Raw genomic sequence first — 24439 nt, 5'->3', positions numbered from 1 at the left:
GGAGCACTCAGGATTCTCCTTGCACAGCTCTCGTCCTGGACTGTGTTCTGACACCACACCATTATAGATTCTCCCTCTGGGAACAAAGGCTGTGGTGGCCCTTCACGGTCTCTCCTTCCAACAGGATGGTAGTGAAGGAAATAGAATCAGAAATCCCCATTTCTGTGGTTCTATTTGGCCACTGGGTGTTTCTAGATTTAAAAGGTAGGCAAGTGAAACAACGCCAAGAAGTCAGACCTGGTTTTGTCAGTTGGTTTATACAAACTTGAACTGTAAGCTTTTACTCAATTCCAGTAATTATATTTTTAGGAGTGAGTTCAACTACACTTTTTTTTTTTTTTTTTGGTTCTTTTTTTCGGAGCTGGGGACCGAACACTTTTTTTAAAGTATAAACTAAAACATAATTCAAGTAAAATGAAACTCTGAACCAATGGCACTGTTTCCAGGCACTTGTAAGAAGCACAGAACTCAAGAATTTGGCCAGCATTCTCCATGGCTTTCACACCAACCGAATGACGAAGTGGTCAGATTTGCCTAGGTAAAACCAATAGCGTTAAAATAAAAGACCCTCTCCTGAGTTCCTGCAAGACTTCTGGAGGGCTGTTGCAGAACTCAAGAAGAGACATTGAGCCAGCTGAGTGACAAGGGCCAGGACAATCAGCTCTGGTGCTCCTTCCTCCGACAAAGCGGGAGCTCTAATGGATATAATCATGTACGGCAAAACCAACAGACTCACAAGCCTTACGCAGACCTTACTTTTTCTTCTTTTGCATGTCCGAACCTCAGCCCTATGGGAGTGTTGCTTTATGTACGGCTCCTTTGGAAACTTGGAAAAATGTTTTCATTTGTCTGATTCTCACTTCATTAGTAGAAAGAAAAAAAAAAAACAACCCTTTCAGAGCATGTTTGTGAAAGTAAAAAGCTTGTGTCTGTCTGCTCATTACAGAGCAGAGCTGCACAATTCGCAGGAGTTTAAAAAGTTAATTGCAACCTTCAAAGCACTAGGACAATAAAAACAAGAATGTGGACCTAAGAGAATCATGGTAAAGTTCCTTTCTATTGATGACATTTTTCTTTTCTAGTCTCTTTCTCTCTATATATTTCTGGTACAAAAGTCTTAGGCAGGTCTAATAAGGTCCCCAAATACCCGTGAGCAGTCAAAGTCAGCCTCGAACGATGAGTCGCAAGGCAAGCTGTAAAAATATTTCGTAGAAAAAATCCGGAACACTCATCGTGTCGCCTACCATCACGGAGACTGAAAACCAACTGAATGTCATCTGAGGACAAACATTTTACCCACTGATCCAACTCCCCAACTCCAAACCTGGCTTTTGAGATCGGACTTAATAAAAGGTGTTTCTACATCCACCACGAGTGAGCGTGGATTGATGGGCAAACCTGCCTACTCAACCAGGGGCAGTGGACATAGGAGGATCTGCCATGCTGAAGCTCGAACTATGGAGAAGCTGTAACACACCCATTACTGATACTCATTAGTGGAACAGTGATCTAAAGACATCATTCCCCCTGACTTCAAAATGCAAAGTGCTTGTTAAAACTTAATAATACACAACATTTTTTTCTGTGACACTGTTAATTTTTTAATTTCTTGTTGATCATGATCATATTTGCACTGTTTCTAGGTCATTTCTGTCCATTATTTATGACTTATTTCTGGACACCATGGCCATAGTGCTTTTCTGAGCACAAAGCTATCCGGAACTCGCTCACAAGAGTTGGCTTGTGTAGACAGGTATCTTCACATACCTGTAGGGCACGGAGATGCCAGGCTTGTCCCTGTCACCCCACCCCATTCCTGGCCTTTCCCCCAGGACAAAGCCATGCAGTATAGTGCACTGTGGATTACACGACAGTCATTCTTCATTGAGAAGGTTAGAGCACCTAATTTTTTTTTTAAAGCACAGGTAACTTTAAAATCTGCATATCACAATGGAAAATTTTGATTTAGAAGGGACAAAGACAGACGTTGCCAAGATTGAAAATGCATTAATTTCCCCACAGGCTGAAATAATTTTGTTGTGTACAGAAGAAGGGTATGAAGCAGTAATGAATTAGTCTTGCACATTTGCTAGGTCAGCCTATACAAAACAGTACTAATTTTGGGGTGCCCTTCTTTTCACAGTGTGTCCCCCCCAAACCTGATCTTCCTCTTCATCCCTGCTGAGTCCTGAACGTCCTATGTAAACCAGGATGCCTGCAGGACAGATTGGCAAACTCAGATGTTAGAGTTTCTCGACCTGTGTGTGGATTGCGACACTTTTGGGGGTCTTTTGGGTCAAAAGATTTTTCAAGGGGGTTGCCTAAGACCACCAGAAAACATAGACATTTACATTACAATTCGTAACAGTAGCAAAATTACAGTTGTGAAGTAGCACCAAAGATCATTTTATAATGGTGGTGGTGGGGTCACTACAACATGAGCAACTGTATTAAAGGGTCGAAGCATTAGGAAGGTTGAGAACCACTATATTAGACACACTTCTAATCATTCTTTGACTAGACGTGAGGGTACCTAGTACTTTATGTCTCCAATCCCAGCAAACAGGAAAGATTTTTGATCACCCCCTCCCCACCACACCACACACACACACACACACACACACACACACACACACACACACACAGTATAGAACAACCAGGATACTGTTGTCCTGGTATGTCTCCTGCTGAGTCTAATAGTCCCTAGTTGACATGGCTTAATGTGTAGCAGCGCTTTCAATTCAGTAGATAGTTTTGAAATGTTCTCTAATGACATCTTTTTTTTTCTTGTGTGTGTATGTGCATGTGCACGTGCACATACGTGCATGCACGTAGAAGCCAGAATTCGATATCATGTGTTTTCCTCAGTTACACTCTACCTTATTTTCTGAGGTAAGGGACAAGGTCTCTCACTGTACCTGGGCCTCCCTGAGTCAGCTAGAGTGGCTGAGCAGCAAGCCCAGGGGTCCTCCTGACCCTGTCTTCCCAGGGCTGAGATGACAGTGTGTGTGGCATGCTCAGCTTTTCACATGGTACTGGGAATCCAAACCCACGTCTTCATGTTTGCAGCGCAGTTGCTTGACTGATAGCTACGTTCTGAGCTTCTTTTTTTTTACTTTCTGAGCTTCTAGTAGCGTTTTTTTTTTTTTTTTCTTCTTTTTTTTTTTTCGGAGCTGGGGACCGAACCCAGGGCCTTGCGCTTGCTAGGCAAGAGCTCTACCACTGAGCTAAATCCCCAACCCCTCTAGTAGCGTTTTTTAAAGAAAGATTTACCTTAAAGTATCCCGCAGTATTCGATTTCATTTGAAGTGTTAAAACGGAATGGCAATGGATCTGTCAAAATAGGCAATGGTATCATCTGAACGAACACTGAGGCAAGACAATATGAATTCACTGGTTTTCCCAGCTGCTGTGGTATCAGGGTAACTTGCCTGGAAACATGTGTTGCTGCTGCTGCTGCTGCTGCTGCTGCTGCTGCTGTTGCTGTTGTGGCTGTTTTTAGCTGAAAATGAAATGGTGCCTCACTGTGCAGTACTGTTTTGAAGATGTAGACCTAATAAATCAGGCTCACAGACTTAAGACTCCATGACATAAATCCCTTCCGAAATGGTTGCAAATTGCCATTAGGCCAAGTTGAAGACCAATTTCTTCCTCTGCCTTTGCTTCCCCAGGCCAGGGAGTTTGAGGGAAAGAGCTGTCTGTGCAGCTCCCTCCGGGGAGAAGTCTCATTGAGGCAGCTCTGCAAATGAGCTGTGCTGTCTGTTTTCCTGGGTTGATGACCCAGGGAGCCTGAGCAAACGGAAGCCAGCTCTTTCTTTGCCTCTTTTCCTTCTGTGACTGGCTGGTAATTTGAACACATGAGATCAGTGACAGGCTGCTCTGCTCTGTGTAAGCTGACCCGTCAAGTGGAGCCCCTGCAATAAATGAAGAAAGGGGAACACAGACACCATGAAACTCCTGTGGTGGCTTTTGATTTGGAAGGAGGCTCAGATTTGGTTTGATGGTTTCTTTATAACATACATGGCACAGAAAAAAAAAAAGAAAGAAAGAAAGAAAGAAAGAAAGGCTGTGCATAGCTCCTTCCCGTTTAAAGGGAATACTGTTTCTAGTTTGCAGACAGAGGCAGGGAAATTAGCAGAATGCAATCATGATAATTGAAACCTTCCTCAGAAAAATCTTTAGAATTCTCCATCTTTTTCCCTTTAATAAGAAGCTGTCTAGATTTGATTGGAAGGGAGGGAGACCCCAAAACATGTAAAGGCTGATACTTCAAAGAAAAAAGGCTTAACCAGAAGGGGCAGACAGCACCATCCTGATCTACATAATAAGGGCCTTTAACCTGAGCTCTACCTACAGCGTAGGGCCAGTTCTCTGTCTCCCTTTGAAACACCAAGTCTTCAGTGCAATGCACTGGAAGCTGAAATAGATACCTTCCCTGTTAAGAAGGGCTTCCTGATCTGTGAATCACAGACCACTTGATGGAATGCTTCAAAATCTGTCCCTAACCCCTTCAACCTATCTTATCAAATTAATTCTGCTCCGGTATAAAGAAGCTACCTTGAAACCATACATGTGACTAGAAAGTGTCAGTTTGTTGGTTTTTATTAATTTGTAGCTAGTAAGGTTGGCTGAGCCGGTGCTGGATTTTGTCCGTGTTAGAAGCTTTCTGTTTTTGGTTTTTTTTTTTCCAAAATAGATGGCGGTCCTTGGGTCACAGTGGTGGGATGAGGATCTCAGGTCTTCATTCTTTGATGAACGAGCTGTGGTTCTCAACCTTCCTAATGCTGTGACCCTTTAATACAGTTCTTCCTGTTGTGGTGAGCCCCAACCATCAAATTAGTTTCATTGCCACTTCATAACTGCTACAAATTGTAATGTAAATGTCTGTGTTGTTTTCTGATGGCCTGAGGTAACCACCTGACAGGATCATTAGACCCCCAAAGGGGACAGAAATGACCTACAGGTTGAAAACTGCTAGATTAAGGAGTGGTGTGTGTGAGTGTGTGTGTGTGTGTATGTGTGTATGTGTGTATGTGTGTATGTGTGTGTATGTGTGTATGTGTGTATGTGTGTATGTGTGTGTATGTGTATGTGTGTGTATGTGTGTATGTCTGTATGTGTGTGTATGTGTGTATGTGTGTATGTGTGTGTATATGTGTACGTGTGTGTATGTGTGTGTACGTGTGTGTACGTGTGTGTATGTGTGTATGTGTGTGTATGTGTGTGTGTATGTGTGTATGTGTGTATGTGTGTGTATGTGCGTGTGTATGTGTATGTGTGTGTATGTGTGTGTATATGTGTACGTGTGTGTATGTGTGTGTATGTACGTGTGTGTATGTGTGTGTATGTGTGTGTATGTGTGTATGTGTATGTGTGTGTGTATGTGTGTATGTGTACGTGTGTGTATGTGTGTGTACGTGTGTGTACGTGTGTGTATGTGTGTATGTGCGTGTATGTGTGTGTGTGTGTGTGTGTGTGTGTGTGTGTGTGTGTGTATCCTAGCAAGGCCAATCCTTCCTTGGAACTGATAAATGAGCACTAAGTTGAAAAAATTCTCTCTTCCCAGTCAGGTCTCTAAATTGGAGCTTCAGAGAACAGGGTCACACTGTATGGAGGCCAGTAAGGGGAGGTGACCAAAAATAAAAGACTTGAAAGTGACAGAAAAAAGAACTGAAGCAGAGCGATCTCTAGATCCCCTGGTCCCACAGGAATTGTCGCCTGAGGTGGAACTGCTGCCACTATGTGCAAACACTTATCTTCCCTTTAAAAACCTTCCATTTCGGCTTCTACATTTTGAAGCTTAAAACAACATCTTTAAACTATTAGGGTTTTTTTTTTCAATTGGATCAGTTGTGTTAGCTTTGACATGTTCCTAGGAACATAAAAAAAGACCCAGGGGAAGGACACCAACTGGGTCTGGATCCTTTTCAGTCATCCTCCATATTCATCCCCACCCCCAGGAACAATACATTCTCCATCCTAAAAGGTTGGAGTTTTATTTGTTTTGTTTGATTGTTTTGTTTTTGTATTTTTTTTTAAATTTTAAAATTTTTGCCTTTTCTAGAATGTTCTGTAAAGGAAATAATACTGCATGTGGCCTTTTGCACCTGACCCCCTTCATCATGCACAGGAATTAGCAAAATTCTGCGAAAGGACAAGTGGTAGATACTGCCAGCTTTGAAGGACATTTGGTTGCTTTTGCTGCTATTCGACTCTGTCACCATAGCTTGAACGCAGTCACGGGCAATCTGTAAGTAGCCGTAGCTGGATTTGGCTTGCAAGCCGGATAGATAACTGACCCCTGAGTAAGTAAGGACAAAGCAGTGGCCATCTGTTCACGCCTGACCCAGATGAAGTTTACTCCTTCTGGTTGCTGAATAATGTTTTACAACATGGTTATATTACAGTATCTTTGTCCATTTTAGAGAGGAGACACATTTGAATGTGCCTGAGTTTTGGTGATTATGAATAAAATAGCCATGAACTGAATATGCTTCCCCAAATTCAGGGTGAAATTCGATCATCAGTATGATCATGCACAGAGGTAGGGCCTTTAGAGCTCTGTAGGTCACAATGGCTCCTCCTTTATGAATGAGATGAAGGGTCTGTATGAGAGACTTTCCCTAGGCCTTTTCCTTAGGAGGACACAGCATTCACCCATTCTGAAAGAATGCCACAGACAGTACAGAGACTGGCTTTCACTACTTATCACACCTATTAGACCCTCCAGAACTTCCTAGCTTCCAGAGCTGTGCCCTATCAGGCCTGGCTGAGCTGCTGACATGGTGGTGGCTTTCAAGCCAGGACGTCAGTGATAATTTGTTACAGCCGCTGGTTGTTCCTGTATAGAGAAGACCAAGCTCTATATTGCTTAATTTTAAGGCAAGTCCTTCAAGTTATTAGGTTGAACAAAAGTTGTACATAATTGTTCTCTTCTTACAGACATTCTTTATTTTCACATCATCCTGTGTGTGACGTCTGAGTCAATAAGTTCCCAACACTCTGCTCTGACTGGGCCTTCAGCCCGTAGGCTTAGAACATGAGGCATTTCCATTTCCTAGTTACATTTGATTTGGATAGGATAATAGTCTACATTCCAATGAAAACACACTCATTTATTAACAATAATGATTCAGCATTGGACCAATGGTGGATTTCCTCAGGCAATCAGATAACAAAACATTCAATATTCACCTGAATTTCTAACTTCTCAGAACACAGATAAGGGGAAGAGAAGAGCTGAACTCTGCTGGCTTATTCCATTTTCCACCATTCATACTCCTAAGTTCCAGCCTTTAAAACACAAATCCAGACGGATGCTGGGATCACACCTGCAATCCCAGCATGGCTGGGGCAGAGACTGAAGAATCTATAGTGGGACTTTTATCTAATCAAAACCAAACAGAAGAGAGGGAGAGGGAGAGGGAGAGGGAGAGGGAGAGGGAGAGGGAGAGGGAGAGGGAGAGGGAGAGAGAGAGAGAGAGAGAGAGAGAGAGAGAGAGAGAGAGAGACTGACAGACAAAGACAAAGAGATGAGAGAGACAGTGACAGAGAAAGACAGAGACACAGAAGATTTAGACAGACAGAGAAAACTTTAGTCCTGTTCCTACTATTTACTAATTGTGTGACTTTTAGTAATCACACAACTGTATATTTTACCAGTTTCAATATTCTGTGAACATATAGGGAAGAAATTGAAAATAGACTGTAGTAAATGTGAAACCGGAAAGGAAATATTTCCTTTCCAATCCCCTGACAGTTTGGAAGTTCTATATTGGGGACTTGGGGGTCATTAATCAGTTATAGCATCGAGCATACTAAGCAGGTAGATAATCACACTGACTTCTATTTTTTTTTAAAAAAAAGCAATAATCACTGAGTAATTCATTCAGTATCTTGGAAAGTTAGTGGCTGTCCAAACTCAATTATGATTTGCAATTAAGTGAAAGGCCATGCTTGGATGATTCCAAGTTTACGACTGAGTTGGCACCTCTGCGCCGTGCTGAAAGTGAGACTGCGGGGACTTGCAGATTTAAGGACTCAGAACAGACAACAGTCCCTGGGATGCCGAAGGGATTGTTAAAACTTAAAAGCAGCCATTTTCCCACTTGCTAGAGAATTTGAAATTAAAAACCGAAAGAGTGCGCAAATCAGCAGAAATACTGTGCGAGCGCATAGAGAATTTTGAGCCCCCTATGAGAAGAATCATAAAAGTCTGAGGAATATATGGCAAGGAGGCCATAAGGGAAAGGTGTTTGCTTTGTCCATTTCAGGGTCTGCTCTCTCTCTGCACACATGGGCAACCAGATACAATTCACTTTACAGACACATGCCTGGCCCTGTACTTGGGTTTCCACTTTAACAGTAGTTACCCTGGCCCAGTCACATGACATAGTCTATTGTTTACCTCTGAAAAGTTGTTCAAACGCCTATTTACACACCTTCCCCACGGTGAACTGATGTTGTTTGCTGACAGGATATTACCAGCACTGATGTCGTGTTTGTGTTTTCTACTTGCCTTTATCATGACCCTGTATTTTCTCTCGTGTTTCTTTTCCAGTCCTCTGACAGCTTAGAAGCTCTATGTTGCATTTTACACAGTGAACATTACCCTTAAGTTAGCTTTCTAGAGATTGAACACTACGTTTTCTGTAAATGCTTGAAGTTTTTTCAGTTTTCATTTCTTGTAGTGATATAATTTCTATGTCCTTATGATTATATATATATACATATATATATGGTTTATGATGATATAGTTATTCATTCAACAACTTCTGCTACTTTTTAAAATCTGGTTTTTAATTGAAAACACACACACACACACACACACACACACCACAGAGAGTGTGTGAGGGGTTGGGGCGATGGCTCAGTGGGTAAAGAACTTGCCCTGTAATCATGAGGACCTGAGTTCAAGCCTCTGGCACTCACGTGAAGATGGTAAGGCTGACACTGGAGAGGAAGAAACAGAAAAATCCCCAGGGCTTTCCAGCCAGCCATTCTAGCAGAATTGACAAGTGCCAATTCAGTGAGAGAAGTTATCTCTGAAAAATAAAGTGGAAAACAGTTGAAGAAGACACCTGGGGTCAACCTCTGACTTCCATGTGCACACGTATGTAAGCAAGACACAAACGCATACAAAACATGAAAGAGTGATGGCTATCTATCTAGTCGATTCATGCTCAGTGCTTTTTAGATATCCTCTTATGATGGTGTTTGTTTCCTCTAACTCAGCCTCACAAGTTCATGCACTTGATTTTATTTTGTAAAGTCTTTTAAAAATAGCATCCAATTAATTCTTTGAGGATTTTATAGAATACATTTTTCTCAAATTCATCCCCCAACTTCTCCCAGATCTACCCTTTCCTCTCCCTAAAAGCTCCACAATCTCCCCAAACAGCTTGGAAACAAATGTTCAAACACACGAGCCTGCGGGGATGTGACGTCTGATCTTAGTGGTCAACTGGACACACTTAGGGAGAAGGAACCTCTTATTGAGAAATTGCCTCCATTAGATTGGCTTGTGCCTTGTCTGTGTGTGTGTGGAGAGGGGATCGGTGATGTGGATTTTCTCGATCCAATTGATGTGAAAAGACCCAGGTCATTGTGGGTGGTGCAACCCCTGGGCTGAGTTACACAAGAAAGCAAGCTGAGCATGGGACGAAAGAAATAAGCCGGCAAGCATCGCTACTCTGGTTTCAGTTCCTGCCTCACCTTCCCGGAATGGTGGACTATAACCTGTAAGCCAAACACGTTCCTCCACATTGCTTTTGCTCAGGATGTTTCTCTCAGCAAACTAAGTCAGAGACTTTGGATGTGAACCATAGCGTACTTCTTTACTAATCCTCTCCTCCCGTCTTTATCTGCTTCTTTTCCCGTGAACCCTAGAGAATGGAGACCAGTTCGGCTTCATCTGTGTAGCTACAGTTCTTAGGATAAGGCTTGGGTCATTCTTGGGGGGCGTCTTTAATTGTTTTGCACATAAATTAAAGTGAGTACTTTCAGATACGTTTTGGGATGTTTGACAATTTCAACGCACTTATTTTAATGGCGGTTCCTAACTTTTTCAAGTTCTTCACAAAATACTAGATTCTACATTAACGTGTGTCAAAGGATTAGTCAAAAAATTAACTTGTAAATGAGCTAGTGACTCATCATGAAAAAATATTGCACTGTCTCCCTATGTGGGGCCCAATAATAACTTCTGTGGCTTTAAAGTTTAATGTCATCAGTTCCATGGGCAATCCCTGCCTTTACTGGCATTTAAATCTATAAGCTCTCGTACTTAATCCTTAAAATTAATGCAATGTAATATGCTTAAAAATCTGTCAAGGAGTCAGAGTGAAAAGCTGTGAGGAAGTACCATTCACCATGTTACATATTGATTTCTCTGTTTCTGACCCAGGCAAATAGAATCAATGTTTATGACGGGAGTTGAGGAGAAGGAGTTGGGGCTAAATGAGCTCCCCGTGTGTACTCATAGATGCTAAGTGAAACAAAGAGATCCACTGTGAGTCACATCTCTGGTGGAGTTGATTAAACCCGAGTGCACATGACTGAAACATCGCAGCATGCAGGTTGAATTGCCTGGAGGGTGTCTGTGGCTGGCAGGAGCAGCAGGCAGGCAGTGGCTTTCTCTATGCCCAGTGATTTCACTGTGCAGATATAAATCCAGACAACTGCAACTGAAAACACTTGGACTCCCGGTAGCACTCTAGCGACAGCCAGGCCATAAATGACGGAATGACTGTCTCAAAGATCCCTCACACAGGAACAGTAGGGTTTGACAGGCACAGAGAAAGCAGCAGCAGACACCAGCCACTCCATTAGGACAGAGTGGGCAGAATCCTGTCTCTTTGTTGGTTTTGCAAGCAAGCAAGGGGGAAGAAACACAAGCAGGTATTCGAGGAGAGAAAAGCTGTACGTGCGCTGTTTTCACAGCTGGTCTGAGCACATCGTGAATTATAGAGAAATTTATGAGCGTTGGGGGAGGTGCTCCAGGAGGAGAGAAAATGCCAGCATGTGGCATTTGTGTGTCCTGATTCCCCACGCCATTCTGCAAATCTTCACTGAGTTCCTGCTAGGATACATAAAGGACATAAAGGACACAAGTCAGGTCTGGGCTCAGGTAGTCTTGTTCAGCTAAAACACACCTTTCCACTGTCCATTAGATTGCAGCTGGGAGCTACAGTGAAGAGCATTTGCTGTGTCGCTCGCTCGAACGGACCACCTTCAGCCGAGGGCAGAGATTTCTCTGGCGCAGAGGACTCCAGTACTGTTGGTATCACAGAGATAATTATTCTGGAATGTGTTTAGCATTTTGGGCATTAGGAGTGCAGTTTAAGAAAAGGGATTTCGTCAAGTCTCTTCACATAAGCATGCATTTTTAGCAAGGGGAAACATTTAGAGGTGTTTTATCTAATGTTCAAAACCAGCAATTCGCTTATTTCCAAAAATCTTTATTAAATAATCTGGTGCCTTAGATTTTGGAAATCTAGCTTTATTGATACAAAAAGGGGAAAGCAAAGTATTATACTGACCACAGTGCGAAGTTATTAACCAGAAGTAATGGTTAGGAATTTTTCCTTTCAAATGGCTAGGTATACAGTACCAGGCAGAGAATCCCTTTTAACATAGGTATTTGATTTTGGACCCTGGGACGAGGAACTGAGGTGCATATTTTACAGACCAAAGCAGACCTAGCTTCCAGGTTCTCCCAGCATCCCTCAGTGCCTACCTGGCATCAAACCTGAACTTTCCAGTCCAGGGGCTGGGCTGCCCTTTCCCCAAGGCTCTTCCCTATATAATCTAACATTTTGCTTCTCTCTCTCTCTCTCTCTCTCTCTCTCTCTCTCTCTCTCTCCCTCCCTCCCTCCCTCCCTCCCTCCCTCCCTCCCTCTCCCCACCCTCATCTCTGTGTATAGCACATATCCTCCCCTCACCTACTATGGCAACTCCCCTGGCATCAATCTTGAGGGCCAGTAAACTTGCCTGGAAGCAGTTTCCCAATAAACCTGCCTTTAGTATAATCTAATCTGGTTTGAACTGGTTCATTTCACCAGCAGAGAAATAACCTCTCAATAGAATCCTGGAAAAACATCAAAAGATTCTTGCAAATAGGAAAAAAGAAAAAGAAAATAGGAACTGGACCTCTGAATCATGCATAGATTTGGGGGCCCAGTGTGGGGTTACACCCAGCTTAGCTATACACCAACTGTAACTGTAAGGCTGGAAGTGAGTCCTAACTACCAGGAGATGCCCCAAGTGAGACATGAGAACGAAATTCAATGCAAATGCAAGAGGTTTATTTTTCCAGTTCGTCAGGGTCGACCCTCAATCAGCCCCTCGTGGTAAGTGATTAGGAGGCGACCCCGAATGACTATAACAAGCAGTTTTTATACTTTTTAGGGGTACAGGTTATATCAGCAAGGTTACAGTTTAAACTTATTGGCTAAACATATTGACCTTTGAATCTATTGGCTAGCAAGCATATGACATGCATTCGAACTCTATCTGGGACCAGAGGGTCAGGTGACTATCAGTCAGTACATTCTGTGGTTTTTCAAGAATGTCCCTGCTCCTCCTGAGAACTGTGGGTGGAGAATGGAACTTGGCCTAGCCTTGACCTGAGGCGAGAAGCTGGTACTTGGCCTAATCTTGACCTGAGGTAGTGAGTGTAAGGCCGGCGAAAGCACCTAGGGTCCTTCACAGGAACCCTATAACCTACCTACTTTCTACCAGGCCAAGCCTCTTAATAACTCTTACACTTCAGTAAGAACTAGGGTCCTTCATAAGCCCTGGGTAGGTAATTAGTCTATTTTATGGCTTTTCCCAGGAAGACAGGAGCAATGTCTATTTATCCCAGAGACACACTGATGATAGACCAAAGAAACAGTTCCACCCTAGTCTAGCTTGCTGACCAGTGCGTTTATTATAGTTTCAAACAGGAATACAGGGGATGGGTTACTTCTAGGAGTTTGGATTAATCAAAGGCAACTATAGCACAAAAAAGCCTCCCGACATGGATGAGAATTCACATAAGCTACATCCCTAAAGTTCCCTGCGTGACCTATAGGCAGCTCAGGCAGCTGGAGTATCCTCTCCTCAGTATATTACTGTGTGCATAGTCATGAAGAGGAGCCTTGTGAATCCTGTGAGTTTCAGGAATTTCCTGAGACTTGCTGTGTGTATTTATTTCCTAGGCCTTGAAAGACTGTTTACTTCCAGAGTCTTAAGGAGCTCCCCTCTCCTTCCAGCGGGGAAATGATTCAATCTGGAGGAAGAGGTTTTTGTCTACACAGTCTTGTAAGGCCTCGGTTTCCTGTCATTAAATTGCTGTGGACTATAGCAACTATTAACCCTCTGTGGGTAGTGCTGCTTCAGATGCTTCTTTTAGCAGAAAACTGTCTTCAGGGGTGAGCACCATTAGTATCTATATTTCTCTGATGAGGAAACCCAGGCAACCCTTGCTCCAGAATATATGAAATTCCAATGCACCCACAAAGCCATGTAAATGTCTTGTGTCATGATGGCAGGTTGAGCTTTTTCATCCTGCATTTCTCTGGGTCTACAAAGAAGACAATAGCTTCTCGAAGGATCTTTTACTCTCTTGGCTGGGAGTAGGACAAAGCACAGAAAACTAAACTCTGGTTTATTGATGTGCATGAGAAGGCAGTGAATCTCCTACAGTAATCTAAAAATCAAACTCATATTATACATTAAGGAGTAATTTTTATTTCCCAATCTCCATTGGGCCCCTAAGAGTGTTTTACATCTTATTTAAATACTTTACCCTTATTTTGTATCATCTAATAATGCTGACTGCAACCTGGTGCATTCAAATGCTCTCCTCATTCCTTTAGTTTTCTCTCAACGGTGGGTATGGCTCCTTCCTTTTTTGTTCTCCCCCATGGCCTGGGTACAATTCTAGCTCACCTGTATCACCAAGCTACAGAAAATGTGTTATCTCGTGGCCCAAATGCATTTGCCAGATCATGTGTTTCTTTCTATCATTGACGAGGAACAACACTGTCAAATTCTATACTGATGTGTCACACACCTGTCTGAAAGTGAAACTAAAAGATGCCAGGGGCTGATTGAAATTGCTATGTCCATGTCCAAAGATTTAATAAATTGGTACTTTGTATATGAGGCCTTTGAGAGATCTGAGTAGGAAGCTAACAGTAATGGGTCCTTATAAAAAAGAAACAAAGTTTATTCTTGTTCTTGATCTCTTTCAGACTCTGAAAGAATGTGACCACATACAAGACAGGAAGAAGACAGACCCTACCATAACTTGACTGTCTGGCATGGCACCCTGATCTTGGGCATCAGGCCTCTAGAAACAAGATAATTTTTTTTCATTTAAGTGACCTAGTCTATAGTTCAGGCTCTTCACTTACAATAGGATCCTCACGAAAATCATGAATGGAACCTATTGTAAGTCAGTAATAGGGTGGATACACTTAGCCAAATGAACATCATCGCTAACAATGTAGTACATTGTAGAGTTCTGGCTGTTCTCCTCTGACCATGTGTCTTAGATTCCTATTGCTGTGATGAACAGACACCATGACCATAGTAATTCTTATAAAGGAAAGCATTTAATTGGGGCTGGCTTACAGTTCAGAATGGCTTTGGTCCATTATCGTAATGGCAGGGATCATGGCGGCATACAGGCAGACATGGTGCTGGCGAGGGAGCTGAGAGTTCTACACTTGGATCCACACTATTCTGGCTTGTACTTCTGAGACTTCAAAGCCAACTTCCTGGTGACACACCTCCTCCAACAACTCTACACTACCCAACAAGGCCACACCTCCTAATGGTGGCACTCCCTATGGGTCTATGGGCCATTTTTATTCACACCACACCATGGTTGCTGAGTGGAGAAAACTTCACTAACCTGGGAATATGTCAGGCTCAAAATTCCAAGCCCAGTTTCCGAGGCTTTATCACTTTTCTCACCATTGGCAAGTCAAGAAGTTGTCCAATGAACCACAGTGTGTTGGGGACTGTCTGTATTCTGCCAAGGCACTCCCAGATGGCTAATGGAGTGAAGAAAGTTTCTAACCTGGTCTTCCTACCCAGCTTGCCAGAGTCTGGAGGATGACTGCCATTGTTAGAAATGGTTGTCCTTTAGGTATGGCAAGGCCTACAGGTCAATGGCAGCTGCCACTGAAGGGGCTGGACTTTGTGTTGGGAGTAGAGCTCAGTAGCAGACCGCTGGCCTAGAATGCACAAAGGAAATTCAATCCCCAGCACTGGGGTTAAAAATAGAACTAGTATTTCATTGCTGGGATGACTGTATTCTGTATTTAAATGTTTTCCATGCCCCTGATTCAGAGCTCAATGCATGCGTATCTGTAAGTGTGATGTGATACTCATTTATTCAAAGAGCCAAATAAATTGAAAGCAATCTTATAAAACAAATCTCTACCATAAATTTATACCGGTTGATAAATCTGTGTGCAGCGCCGTTTGTTATCTGGTTCAGTTGGGCTCGATAAAGTTCCATCCCTTGTAAAACTCACATTTCTGTAAAGAATTCTTCATTCTTTTCCCTTATGTGCTGTTTTCTGTGCTGTTCAATATACACAGAGCAAAAGCTCTTTGTTAGAGACAACATACAGAAACAGAGACAGACAGATTCCCAAGACAGTAACCACAGAGTCAACTTCCTACAACAGACGGATTACAGACAGAAGACGAGAGAAGACACAGGGAGAGGGAAGTAGAGAATCTAATCCGGGCTCGCCTTTGGTAGTGCTTCGATTCCGTTTCCCAAACACGATGCTGACACATTTTGGGCACTCTGAGGTTGTTACTAATCCACTTAACCAACCCAAAATTTATATGTAACTCAAATGTCAATGTTCATAAAGGCTCTGTTGGCACAGAGCCACCTCATTAAGTGCCATCTCTTGCTGACTCTATACTGCAATGGCAAAGCTGACCTGCTCAGACAGAGACGTGTCACCTGAAATGCTGAAAGTGCGTGCGTTCTGACCCTTATAGAAAATGTTTGCCAGCCCTCATATTGCATCATTAATATAGAGTGAGGGGATTTGCGTGCGAGATACCATAAATTGTGGAGGCTACTAATGGGCGCTGAGGATGGATGACTTTGTTATGAGATACCAGAACACAGCAGGTTTAGAAGAAAATGGGAGGAAGAGAGAATTTCTCATTAGGAAAAAAATCCTCTTTATCAAATGTAAAATATTAAGGTTTTTTTTTTTTTTTGCTTTTTTTTTTGCTAGTGAACAAGAAATCAGACAAACACGTGAACTAAGACAATCACCTCCCTGTTTTGAGGGCCAGTTCAAATCAGGCATTCTTCGTATTTCAACGTTATTTTGATGTTCAAGGGCAAATCCATATGCAGTTGTTCATGTGCATGTGTGGTATGATTCCTACTGATTATAAAAGCGTGCTTAAGAAGTAGGGTGCACACCACACACGGAAACTGACTGTGGAGGCAAATATTCTAAGATAGCCAAGGAGGTTATCACAGAGCAGCAGCCAGGCCAGGAAATCTCTCCACAGCAAGCACAGTTGAAGTATGAGAAGCATTGAAGGGCACCCACACTGGACAGATGGACAGACACTCTCTGCTGTCCTCCCCAACCCCCGAAGCCTGGGAAATAAACTGGCCATCTGCTGGTCAGCGGGCAAACGTCCATCTGTGGCACGGGATCATTCACCCTCAGATGCTGCAAGTCCTTTGCTCAGTAAATGCTTTCTTAACACTTTTCATAGGAAGAAAACTGTCAAAGCCATTGGGAGAGAAGACAGAGAAATAGAATTGTGGTCTCTATTCTCCAAATAGGTAACCACTGCGGGGAGATAAATTATCCGTGATAAGGAGCAGCAACTGAGAAATCCTGGAAACAATTTATAGAATTAATTCAGAAAAGAAAGCTAAAATTCAGCTCAGGGAGTCAGGAACACACACCCTAACCCCTATCCCCACTACCACCTCTGACACCAAAGGAGGGAGGGGGGATATAATGAGTGGGGTGGGCTGGGGTTGGGGTGGCTGACAAGTTCAGGATAGACTGGGAGAGAGGCACACCCCAAAGAAGAAATTAGGCTGAAGTCCATGAGAATGATGGAGGGAAGGGAGCTGGAGAAAAAGGCAGACAGGGAAGGCAGCGCTTGGGGATTAAGAACCTGTCTATGGGATGAAAGCGTCATCCATTTGACAATGAGTAGACTCAGTGTGTTCGCATAAAGAGGAGGGATAATAAGTACATGGGCAGTTTTGTCAAAGCAACCAGCTGCAGAAGACAGAGCTGGGTAATCACAGAGGAAACAGAGAAGGCAGATGGTATTCCAGTAGGAGAGACGTGAACAGCGAGGAACAGTGTACGTCTTTGCCCTTACAGGATAACAAAGGATATTTCTAATTGACAGACACATTGCATAGCGTGCCAGAGAATAAACACGGTGAGGCACTAAGGGCAGAGATAGAAACTCAGCCAGCTGCGGCCTTGGGCACATCACACTACGGGCACACACTGGCCACACACCCATAGCTTTGCTTGCACGAGGATCTGATGAGTCTCTTTGGGAAGATGAGTTAAGCACTGGACTGGCTTGAAAAGTTGTCCTTAGTAACTCTGGAATCACACACACTTCCCACATTGGAGGAAGGACTAGTGTCAGCATGTCTCCACAGGGGAGATCCGAAGGCCACTGGCTAAGGCCGTTGCTATGGTGTGAGCCTCTGTGGCCGGCAGAGTACACCTGCTGAAATCCCGATGTCCAGAGAAGCAGTAGAGGAGGGGTTCCTGGGGGTGGTAATCAGGTCTTGAGGGTGAAGCCTTCATAAATGGGGTTCGTGCCTTTGTAAGAGAGACCCCCAAAGAGCTGTTCTACCCCTTCCTTTATTTGAGGACAGAGCAAAGTGCCATCCATACGCCAGGAAGGGATCTCACAGAAACCAAGAAGCCAGGCATGTAGTAATTTTGAAAATGTCACCATCCAACTGTGAGAAATAAATTTCTGGTGTTTGTAAGTTTCCTAGTCTATGGTATTTTGCCACAGCAGTGGGAGTGAACCAAGAGAGGCAATGACCAAAATAGAGGAGCAAATGATCTTTTGGGTAGATCTCTTGGTAACACTTTCCTGATTAATCTGTCTTTCTCCTTTCCCTTCTCTCCCCCCATTCCTTTTGTTTCTTTCTTCTTTTCTCCACGGACGATATTGAGAAACAATTGCCAGATCCCTGAGCCCAAGATGGGAATTATCAGAGCCATTTGCTGTCCATATGAGGGTCCATGGGCATTGGTCCATACACATGCTACAAAGAGACAAGTAGCTGCCATTTAGAAATGTTTCTAAAATAGCTAATGGCAGGGGACACCTTCCTGATGCTACCCTTGAGATCTAAGACTTTTTTCCATTCGGTTATGGACCACACATCTATGATTTTTGACTCACACAATAGAACCAATTCTTTTTAGTAAAATAACAATCTTTTAGCTTTGCCAATGGAGTGATGACTAGATATGGCTTTTATTCTGAGTTGTCACATACCAGAGGTGATCTGCTAAAGGATTTTAATTGCTACAGGAGTAACCCACGATTTAAGTAAACCAGGAGAATTCTGGGATGCATGGCCTAAAGCCTAGTGTTGTTTTATGCAGGCTTCCTGTCAGCTCTGACCAAAACGTGCACATACCTCACTTAATAACACCTCAAAAAGCAAAAACAAAAACAAAAAAGAAAAAGAAACAATAACAAGAACAAATCTCGGGACTAGAAAGACAGCTCAGCAGTTAAGAGCACTTGCTGCTCTCCTGAAGGAGCCCAGTTAGTTCCTAGAAACCATGTAAGGGAATTCACAGTTGTTTAAGTCTTCAGCTCCAGGGAATCCAATGTCTTCCTTTGGTCTCTGTGGGCATGCGCATGAGCGCGCGCACACACACACACACACACACACACACACACACACACACACACACACACGTGCAATCTTTAAAAAGAACAATGCCACTTCTAGAGAAAAAGAGCTACAAATGAAAAGCAGCCCTTCGCTAAGGTGACTCCTGGGGCACAAAACAGAAAGGATCCGTTATCCTGGATGGATGTTGCATGACTGAAGAAACACGCTTGCAATAAATAAATGAACAGACAGCTAATAAAAACTTCAAACCAAGCTGGGGGTGTAGATCTGTGGCATGAAGTGCTTAGAATGATCAAGGTCCTAGACTCAGTCCCCAGCACCAAAACACAAAACAGCAGCAGCGAAAATCTATCCCGCGATTCGTTGGTGAGCGACGGGTCTCCAGGTGAACGGATTTAGTACGGTTGGTGAAAGCAGAAACTTACGACTTTATATTTCAGAAGGTGCTCCAACATCCACGTCTTTTGCTCATCAGACCACAATCACCCTAGTAAGTACAACGGGCAGATCCCGACAGCACTGACATTGACACCGTGTCCTAGATCAGTTTGATAGACCCAGAGGAATAAATAGTCTAAGAAATGAAGTGAATCCTAAGAAGAATAAAGCACAAGATTTATTTTGTCGGCACAGAGGGAAGAAAAATGATTGCAGCCAGACATAAATTATAATCGGTTTGGAGAGAGTAAATCTACAACCTTTCCTACTAAAAAATAAAACTTCTGGGGTCAACCCTTTCTGTTACATTTGGATGTGATGCTTTAGGTGATTAAAATTAGATTATGGGAAATTCGAGGACACAATTCCAAAAGCAATGAAAGAAGCAAAACCTTGTAAGAAAAGGCAAATTACCACCATGAAAAACTGCACCTTTCCCATTAAAATTAAGCACACTCCAGTACTGAGTGCTTAATGAGGTTAATTGTAAAACCATGAAGTTCAGGGCAGTTATTTCAGTGAATACTAATAGGTTGTGAGTGCTTGCCCTGGTTCTCAAACAGCATACACTCAACTCTGGCTTAACGTGGGGAAGAAGGGGGAATAAAAACTCGTGGGCTGGGAGCCCACTTTCTAATCCAAACCTAAATCTCCTCCCGTTAGCCAACCTGGCAAGTGTGAGGCATTGTATGGTCCAGAAAATATACCTTTGAGGGAAGAAGAACATTCAAGAGAAGAATTCAAGAGAAGAAGGGAACTCCTAGGGGGAATCGTAGATTGTTTGTCTTTGTTTTTTCTCAAGATGGGTTTTCTCTGTGTGAAGAAATAACGTTTTATAGATGTGGAGAAACAAAACTGTAAAAACAAGGGTTTGAGAGATACATCCAATGTTGGGATGCCTATGACAAACTTGTGATCTCTCTGAGAGATACATCTGACGTCAGAAGGCCCAGCGATATGGTAAAGTTTTGGTAATCAAGATATTGAGGCAATTCTGACTAAGCTGATTAAGACAAAACAAAACAAAACAAAACAAAACAAAACAAAACAAAACAAAACAAAACAAAAAGACTGTTCTTGGAAAAACCGCCCCCTACCCTTCCCTGTGGTAAATTCCTAGAACAACCACAGGGTGTCATCCTGACCTTGCCCTACCACCTAGTTCCTCCCCCTCTAAGAGAAGTGCCAACTTAGCCCTTTCCCAGTGATTCACCAAGGCCAAGTGTAGGGCTGGAAAGTGACCAATTGAGCCAAGAACAGCCCCTTGAGCAGGCCAGCCAACACCTGACCAGATCCTTTGTCCTGTGTACCACCAATGAGAATGGGCCAGCTAACCCTGTTGCTGAGGTCTGCCCTCTGTGACGAATAAAAGTTGTGTGATTTTGGGGTTTGGCAGAGCAACCCCACGTACGTGGATTAAAAACCTTATACCCTCATGCTATTGCAGTGGTCACTTTGTCAATCTGTGCTCTGTGGGTTGCGCTCCTGAGGTGAGGCCACTACGGGGTCTTACAACATGTGTAGCTCTGGCTTCTCTGGATCTCTTTCTGTAGACCAGGCTGGACTTATACGTAGAGATCTGCCTGTCTCTGCCTCCCAAGTGCTGGGATTAAGTGAACGCCACCACCGCCTGGTTGTTAGTTTTGATGACTCTGTGTGTCTCTCTCTCTTCTCTCCTAAATTGAGCTGTTCTGACAGGAATGTTTATTTTAAAGAAAATAGGAATAAAAATGCAGGCAGCAAAACTCAGCTGCAGGTGAAAGTATTCCAATAGTTCGAATTGGAACTTAAATATAATTTATTTAATGTGCAGCCTTTGCCTCAGAAGAGGACCAGTAAGAAGTCCCAGATCGAGGGACAATTGTTTGGAAACAAATCAGAGGTTCATCCAGAGTTAGGCACCAGAGCCCATCATGACGTACAGTAGGGTGGACCATGGGGCTGCTACCTGCCAACAAGTGCTGACACAGAGGTAGTTGACAGTGACTCCGAGGTTTAGGGACTTCTATTCACTGTGACAGAAGAAAGCTTCAAACAGAGATTAGAACTGTCCCCTGAATATCAACAAGATGATGATTTCCAACAGCAGAACGCCCCAAGGCAAACATGTGGCTCGAAGCCTGGGAGCTGGAGTTCCAGGACAGACACTGAGAGAAGTGCCCGCAGGTGCAAGATGTGCCACCCCTGAGGGTCAGCATCACAGGGACAATGAGGCCTTGCTGTAGTTGTTTGTATTACAAATGCTAATTATGTTCCCCCCAAACTGTTGGTGTCTGCATGTAGCTTCTGAGAACCTGCCCTCCCTCCCCTGGTTGGTTCTGATTGGTAAATAAAGATGTCAACGGGCAATAGCTGGGGAGGACAGACAGAGATGGGATACTAGATTACCCTACTGGGAAGAAGGGAGGGAGATCCACTGTGCCTGAGAGTGCAGGACAGAGAGGCAGAGACCCCATGTGAAGGAGTCAGAAGAGCTCAGGCCAGAGGGTAGCTGAGACAGAACACAGAGTTTAGTAAGTAGTAACTTGGGATTATCCGCGGGAGGTAGTGGAGGGTAGGCGGTGACCCAGGTATTGTGCTGTTTAAGACATATTAAAATAGAAAGGCCGTGTGCGTATTTCATTCAGGACCAAAACAACCGTTGGAAAGGGTAGCAAATCCACCCCTGCGATTTATTAATTATTTATTACATCATCTTGCTCTTTTGAGAAAATAGGCTGTTTGAATTGTGTTGAACTGCTCAAAGTATTCTTCTAGTGTCCAGGAACGAGTTCAAATTTTATGAGACCTGGAGGTTATTTAAAACTAGGAAAACAAGATTAGTTTTTGCTGAGTTGAATCCCACTCAGGCCTTTCCCACTCTCCCAGTGCTTGGCTACACTGGATTCAACTGTCTACCCGGGCAGATGTGGCATCCAATCGTCTTCTCACTTGGAAGGAGAATATAGACTCTAGAAAGAATGGTGTGAAAGGATTTGGGGGCTTCTTTATCCCAAAAGGGAGATTTTAGCAAACTTTGAATATAAACCTTCCAAGAGGACAGACCCTGAGTCAGAAAAATGAAGTCTCACCTTAAAACAGACTTTTTGGAGCCTTTGTTACAAAGTACAACTTGTAATTAACAACTGAGGAAGGAGGGAGAAGAGGAGGGGGGGAGGGAGAGGAGGAGGGGAAGAGGGGAGGAGGACGGGGAGGACCAGAAGGAGGACGGGGCTGATCAGATGGCTCAGTGGGTAAAGGTGCTTGCTGCTAGATTTGAAGACTTGAGTTCTGTATCCAGAACCCACATAGTAGAAGAGTAGTCCTTTTATCTCTACACATGTGTTATAGTTTACTTGTACGTGTATACACATATAGATACACACATATATACATACATACATATCACACACACACACACACACACACACACACACACACACACACACACAGAGTCAAAGAAACAGACAAAACAAAGAGGTATGCATTTGCTTTATAACCATGCATAACCCTTGCCACTTAGATTCCAACCTGAGAGAACATTGAGCCAGAGGAAGAACTCAAGGTTCCGGTCTAGACATTGACTATGGTCAGGATCTCCCACAGACATTGACTATGGTCAGGATTTCCCACAGACTAGCTTATGGCTATGGTGTTCTATACTATCAGCCTTTTCTGGCTTTTACCTCTATTGGCAGCTGGTGTTGGGCCTGGGTATAACATGAGCCCACTAGGCCCTGCATCACTGCATCACTAATGAGAGGTGGCACCATCAGCAGAGAGGGGATTGCTCCAGCCAGCCATGCCCGGAGGATAAGATCCCAGTGCAGACAATGATAGTGAGCCACACAGTCCTTAACTCTCCTCAGTTCAACTTCCCCTTAGCTAAACGTGGCCCACAGACAACCCAACACATCAATTCAATAGGAAAGGTGACAGGAATCTGGAGAGAAGGAGGCAGTCATCCGAGTTGATCTTGTAGTTAAATTTATACAAGCATATTTCTGTAGTCTGGACCTTAAAGTGTCTCCTAAAAGCCCATGTGTTACCTACTTGATGTCCAGCCTGGGATGCCACGGAGAGGAGTAGAACATCTGGAAGTAGAGGAAGAAAGTTAGCACACAGGGGTCATGTTCCTGAAGGGGATGCTAGGACCCTTTCCCCTCTTCCCCTCCCTAAGGGGAATGCTGTTGCTAAATATGGAGAGGCAGACACTAGCCTCTTTCCTGCCCTGTTCATTCTCCTGGCCCTGTACAGCACTGGTGATGGTGAGGAAAACAGCTCTTGCATTCCTAGAACAGGCCACATGCTGTGGAGCAAACTGGTACCCACCTCAGGGTCCAGTCTTTGGTAGGGTCAGCCTCCCAACTAAAACTGAGATAATCTGACTAAACAAACACCTCTCCTTCCTTCATTGTGACAGACTTATTGATTCAAATCTGAAAACAGATATTAACGCCGCATATTTGCGCTTTCTAGTTATCATTCCTTTGTTAGAAATTGGGCAATGTGCTCAGGCACTCAGACTATCTCTAGGCTTGCTTATACCTAGAACCAGATTGGAGGAAGTTGAGTGAGTGATAGGTCCTCTTCTGCAGTGCTTGAGGGAAGTGTCTGCCAAGTAGGCAAGCGGCCAGACAAGTCCGCACACTACTACATCAACTCCACTGTACACAAGGGGCAAGATAAGACTGCACCTTCTCGAAGGGTTAAGAAAACAAAGAGGAGTGCATGGCTCACAAAGCTTAAAATATTTACGATCTGGCCCACAGCAGAAAAAGCACATTAAGCTTTGAATCAACAGTAAATTATATGAGGGAGGGTGCTCGATTTTCCCTTGCACAATGTTTACAAACTGCATGTCACCACTGATAGCAGGCTGTGACATTAACTTGCTGTTGGAAGTCAAGATGGTACCAGCATATGATCTCAACCAAAACTTAGACACCGAAACCATGACCTTCAGTGTCTTGGAATGTCTCTGCGTTTGGAAACAGCATTATAGATCGTCCTGTCCGTGACGCTGCTGACTGAAGCTTTGCATGTTACAAAGTCTGATCAGGACTTGTTATGATTCATGGGGCTTCGATTATAATTAAATGAGGTCAT

The 24439-nt window shown here is 43.5% G+C and overlaps 1 protein-coding gene across 1 annotated transcript in view; it reads right to left on the bottom strand.

Annotated features, from left to right (window-relative positions):
• Nucleotides 1-1105: 1105 nt before the first annotated feature.
• Nucleotides 1106-24439, bottom strand: part of Sh3bgrl2 (SH3 domain binding glutamate-rich protein like 2) — a 91888-nt gene continuing 68554 nt past the window's right edge. The window contains 1 exon segment of the mRNA NM_001389251.1: nucleotides 1106-3914. Coding sequence (NP_001376180.1) covers nucleotides 3864-3914 — 51 coding nt within the window. The 3' untranslated portion in view covers nucleotides 1106-3863.

This window comes from Rattus norvegicus, chromosome 8 (genome assembly GCF_021556685.1).
Source record: "Rattus norvegicus strain SHRSP/BbbUtx chromosome 8, alternate assembly SHRSP_T2T, whole genome shotgun sequence".
In the NCBI taxonomy this organism is placed as follows: domain Eukaryota; kingdom Metazoa; phylum Chordata; class Mammalia; order Rodentia; family Muridae; genus Rattus; species Rattus norvegicus.
Note: the sequence above shows the minus strand (reverse complement) of the source record. Positions and strands in the feature narration are given on the sequence as shown.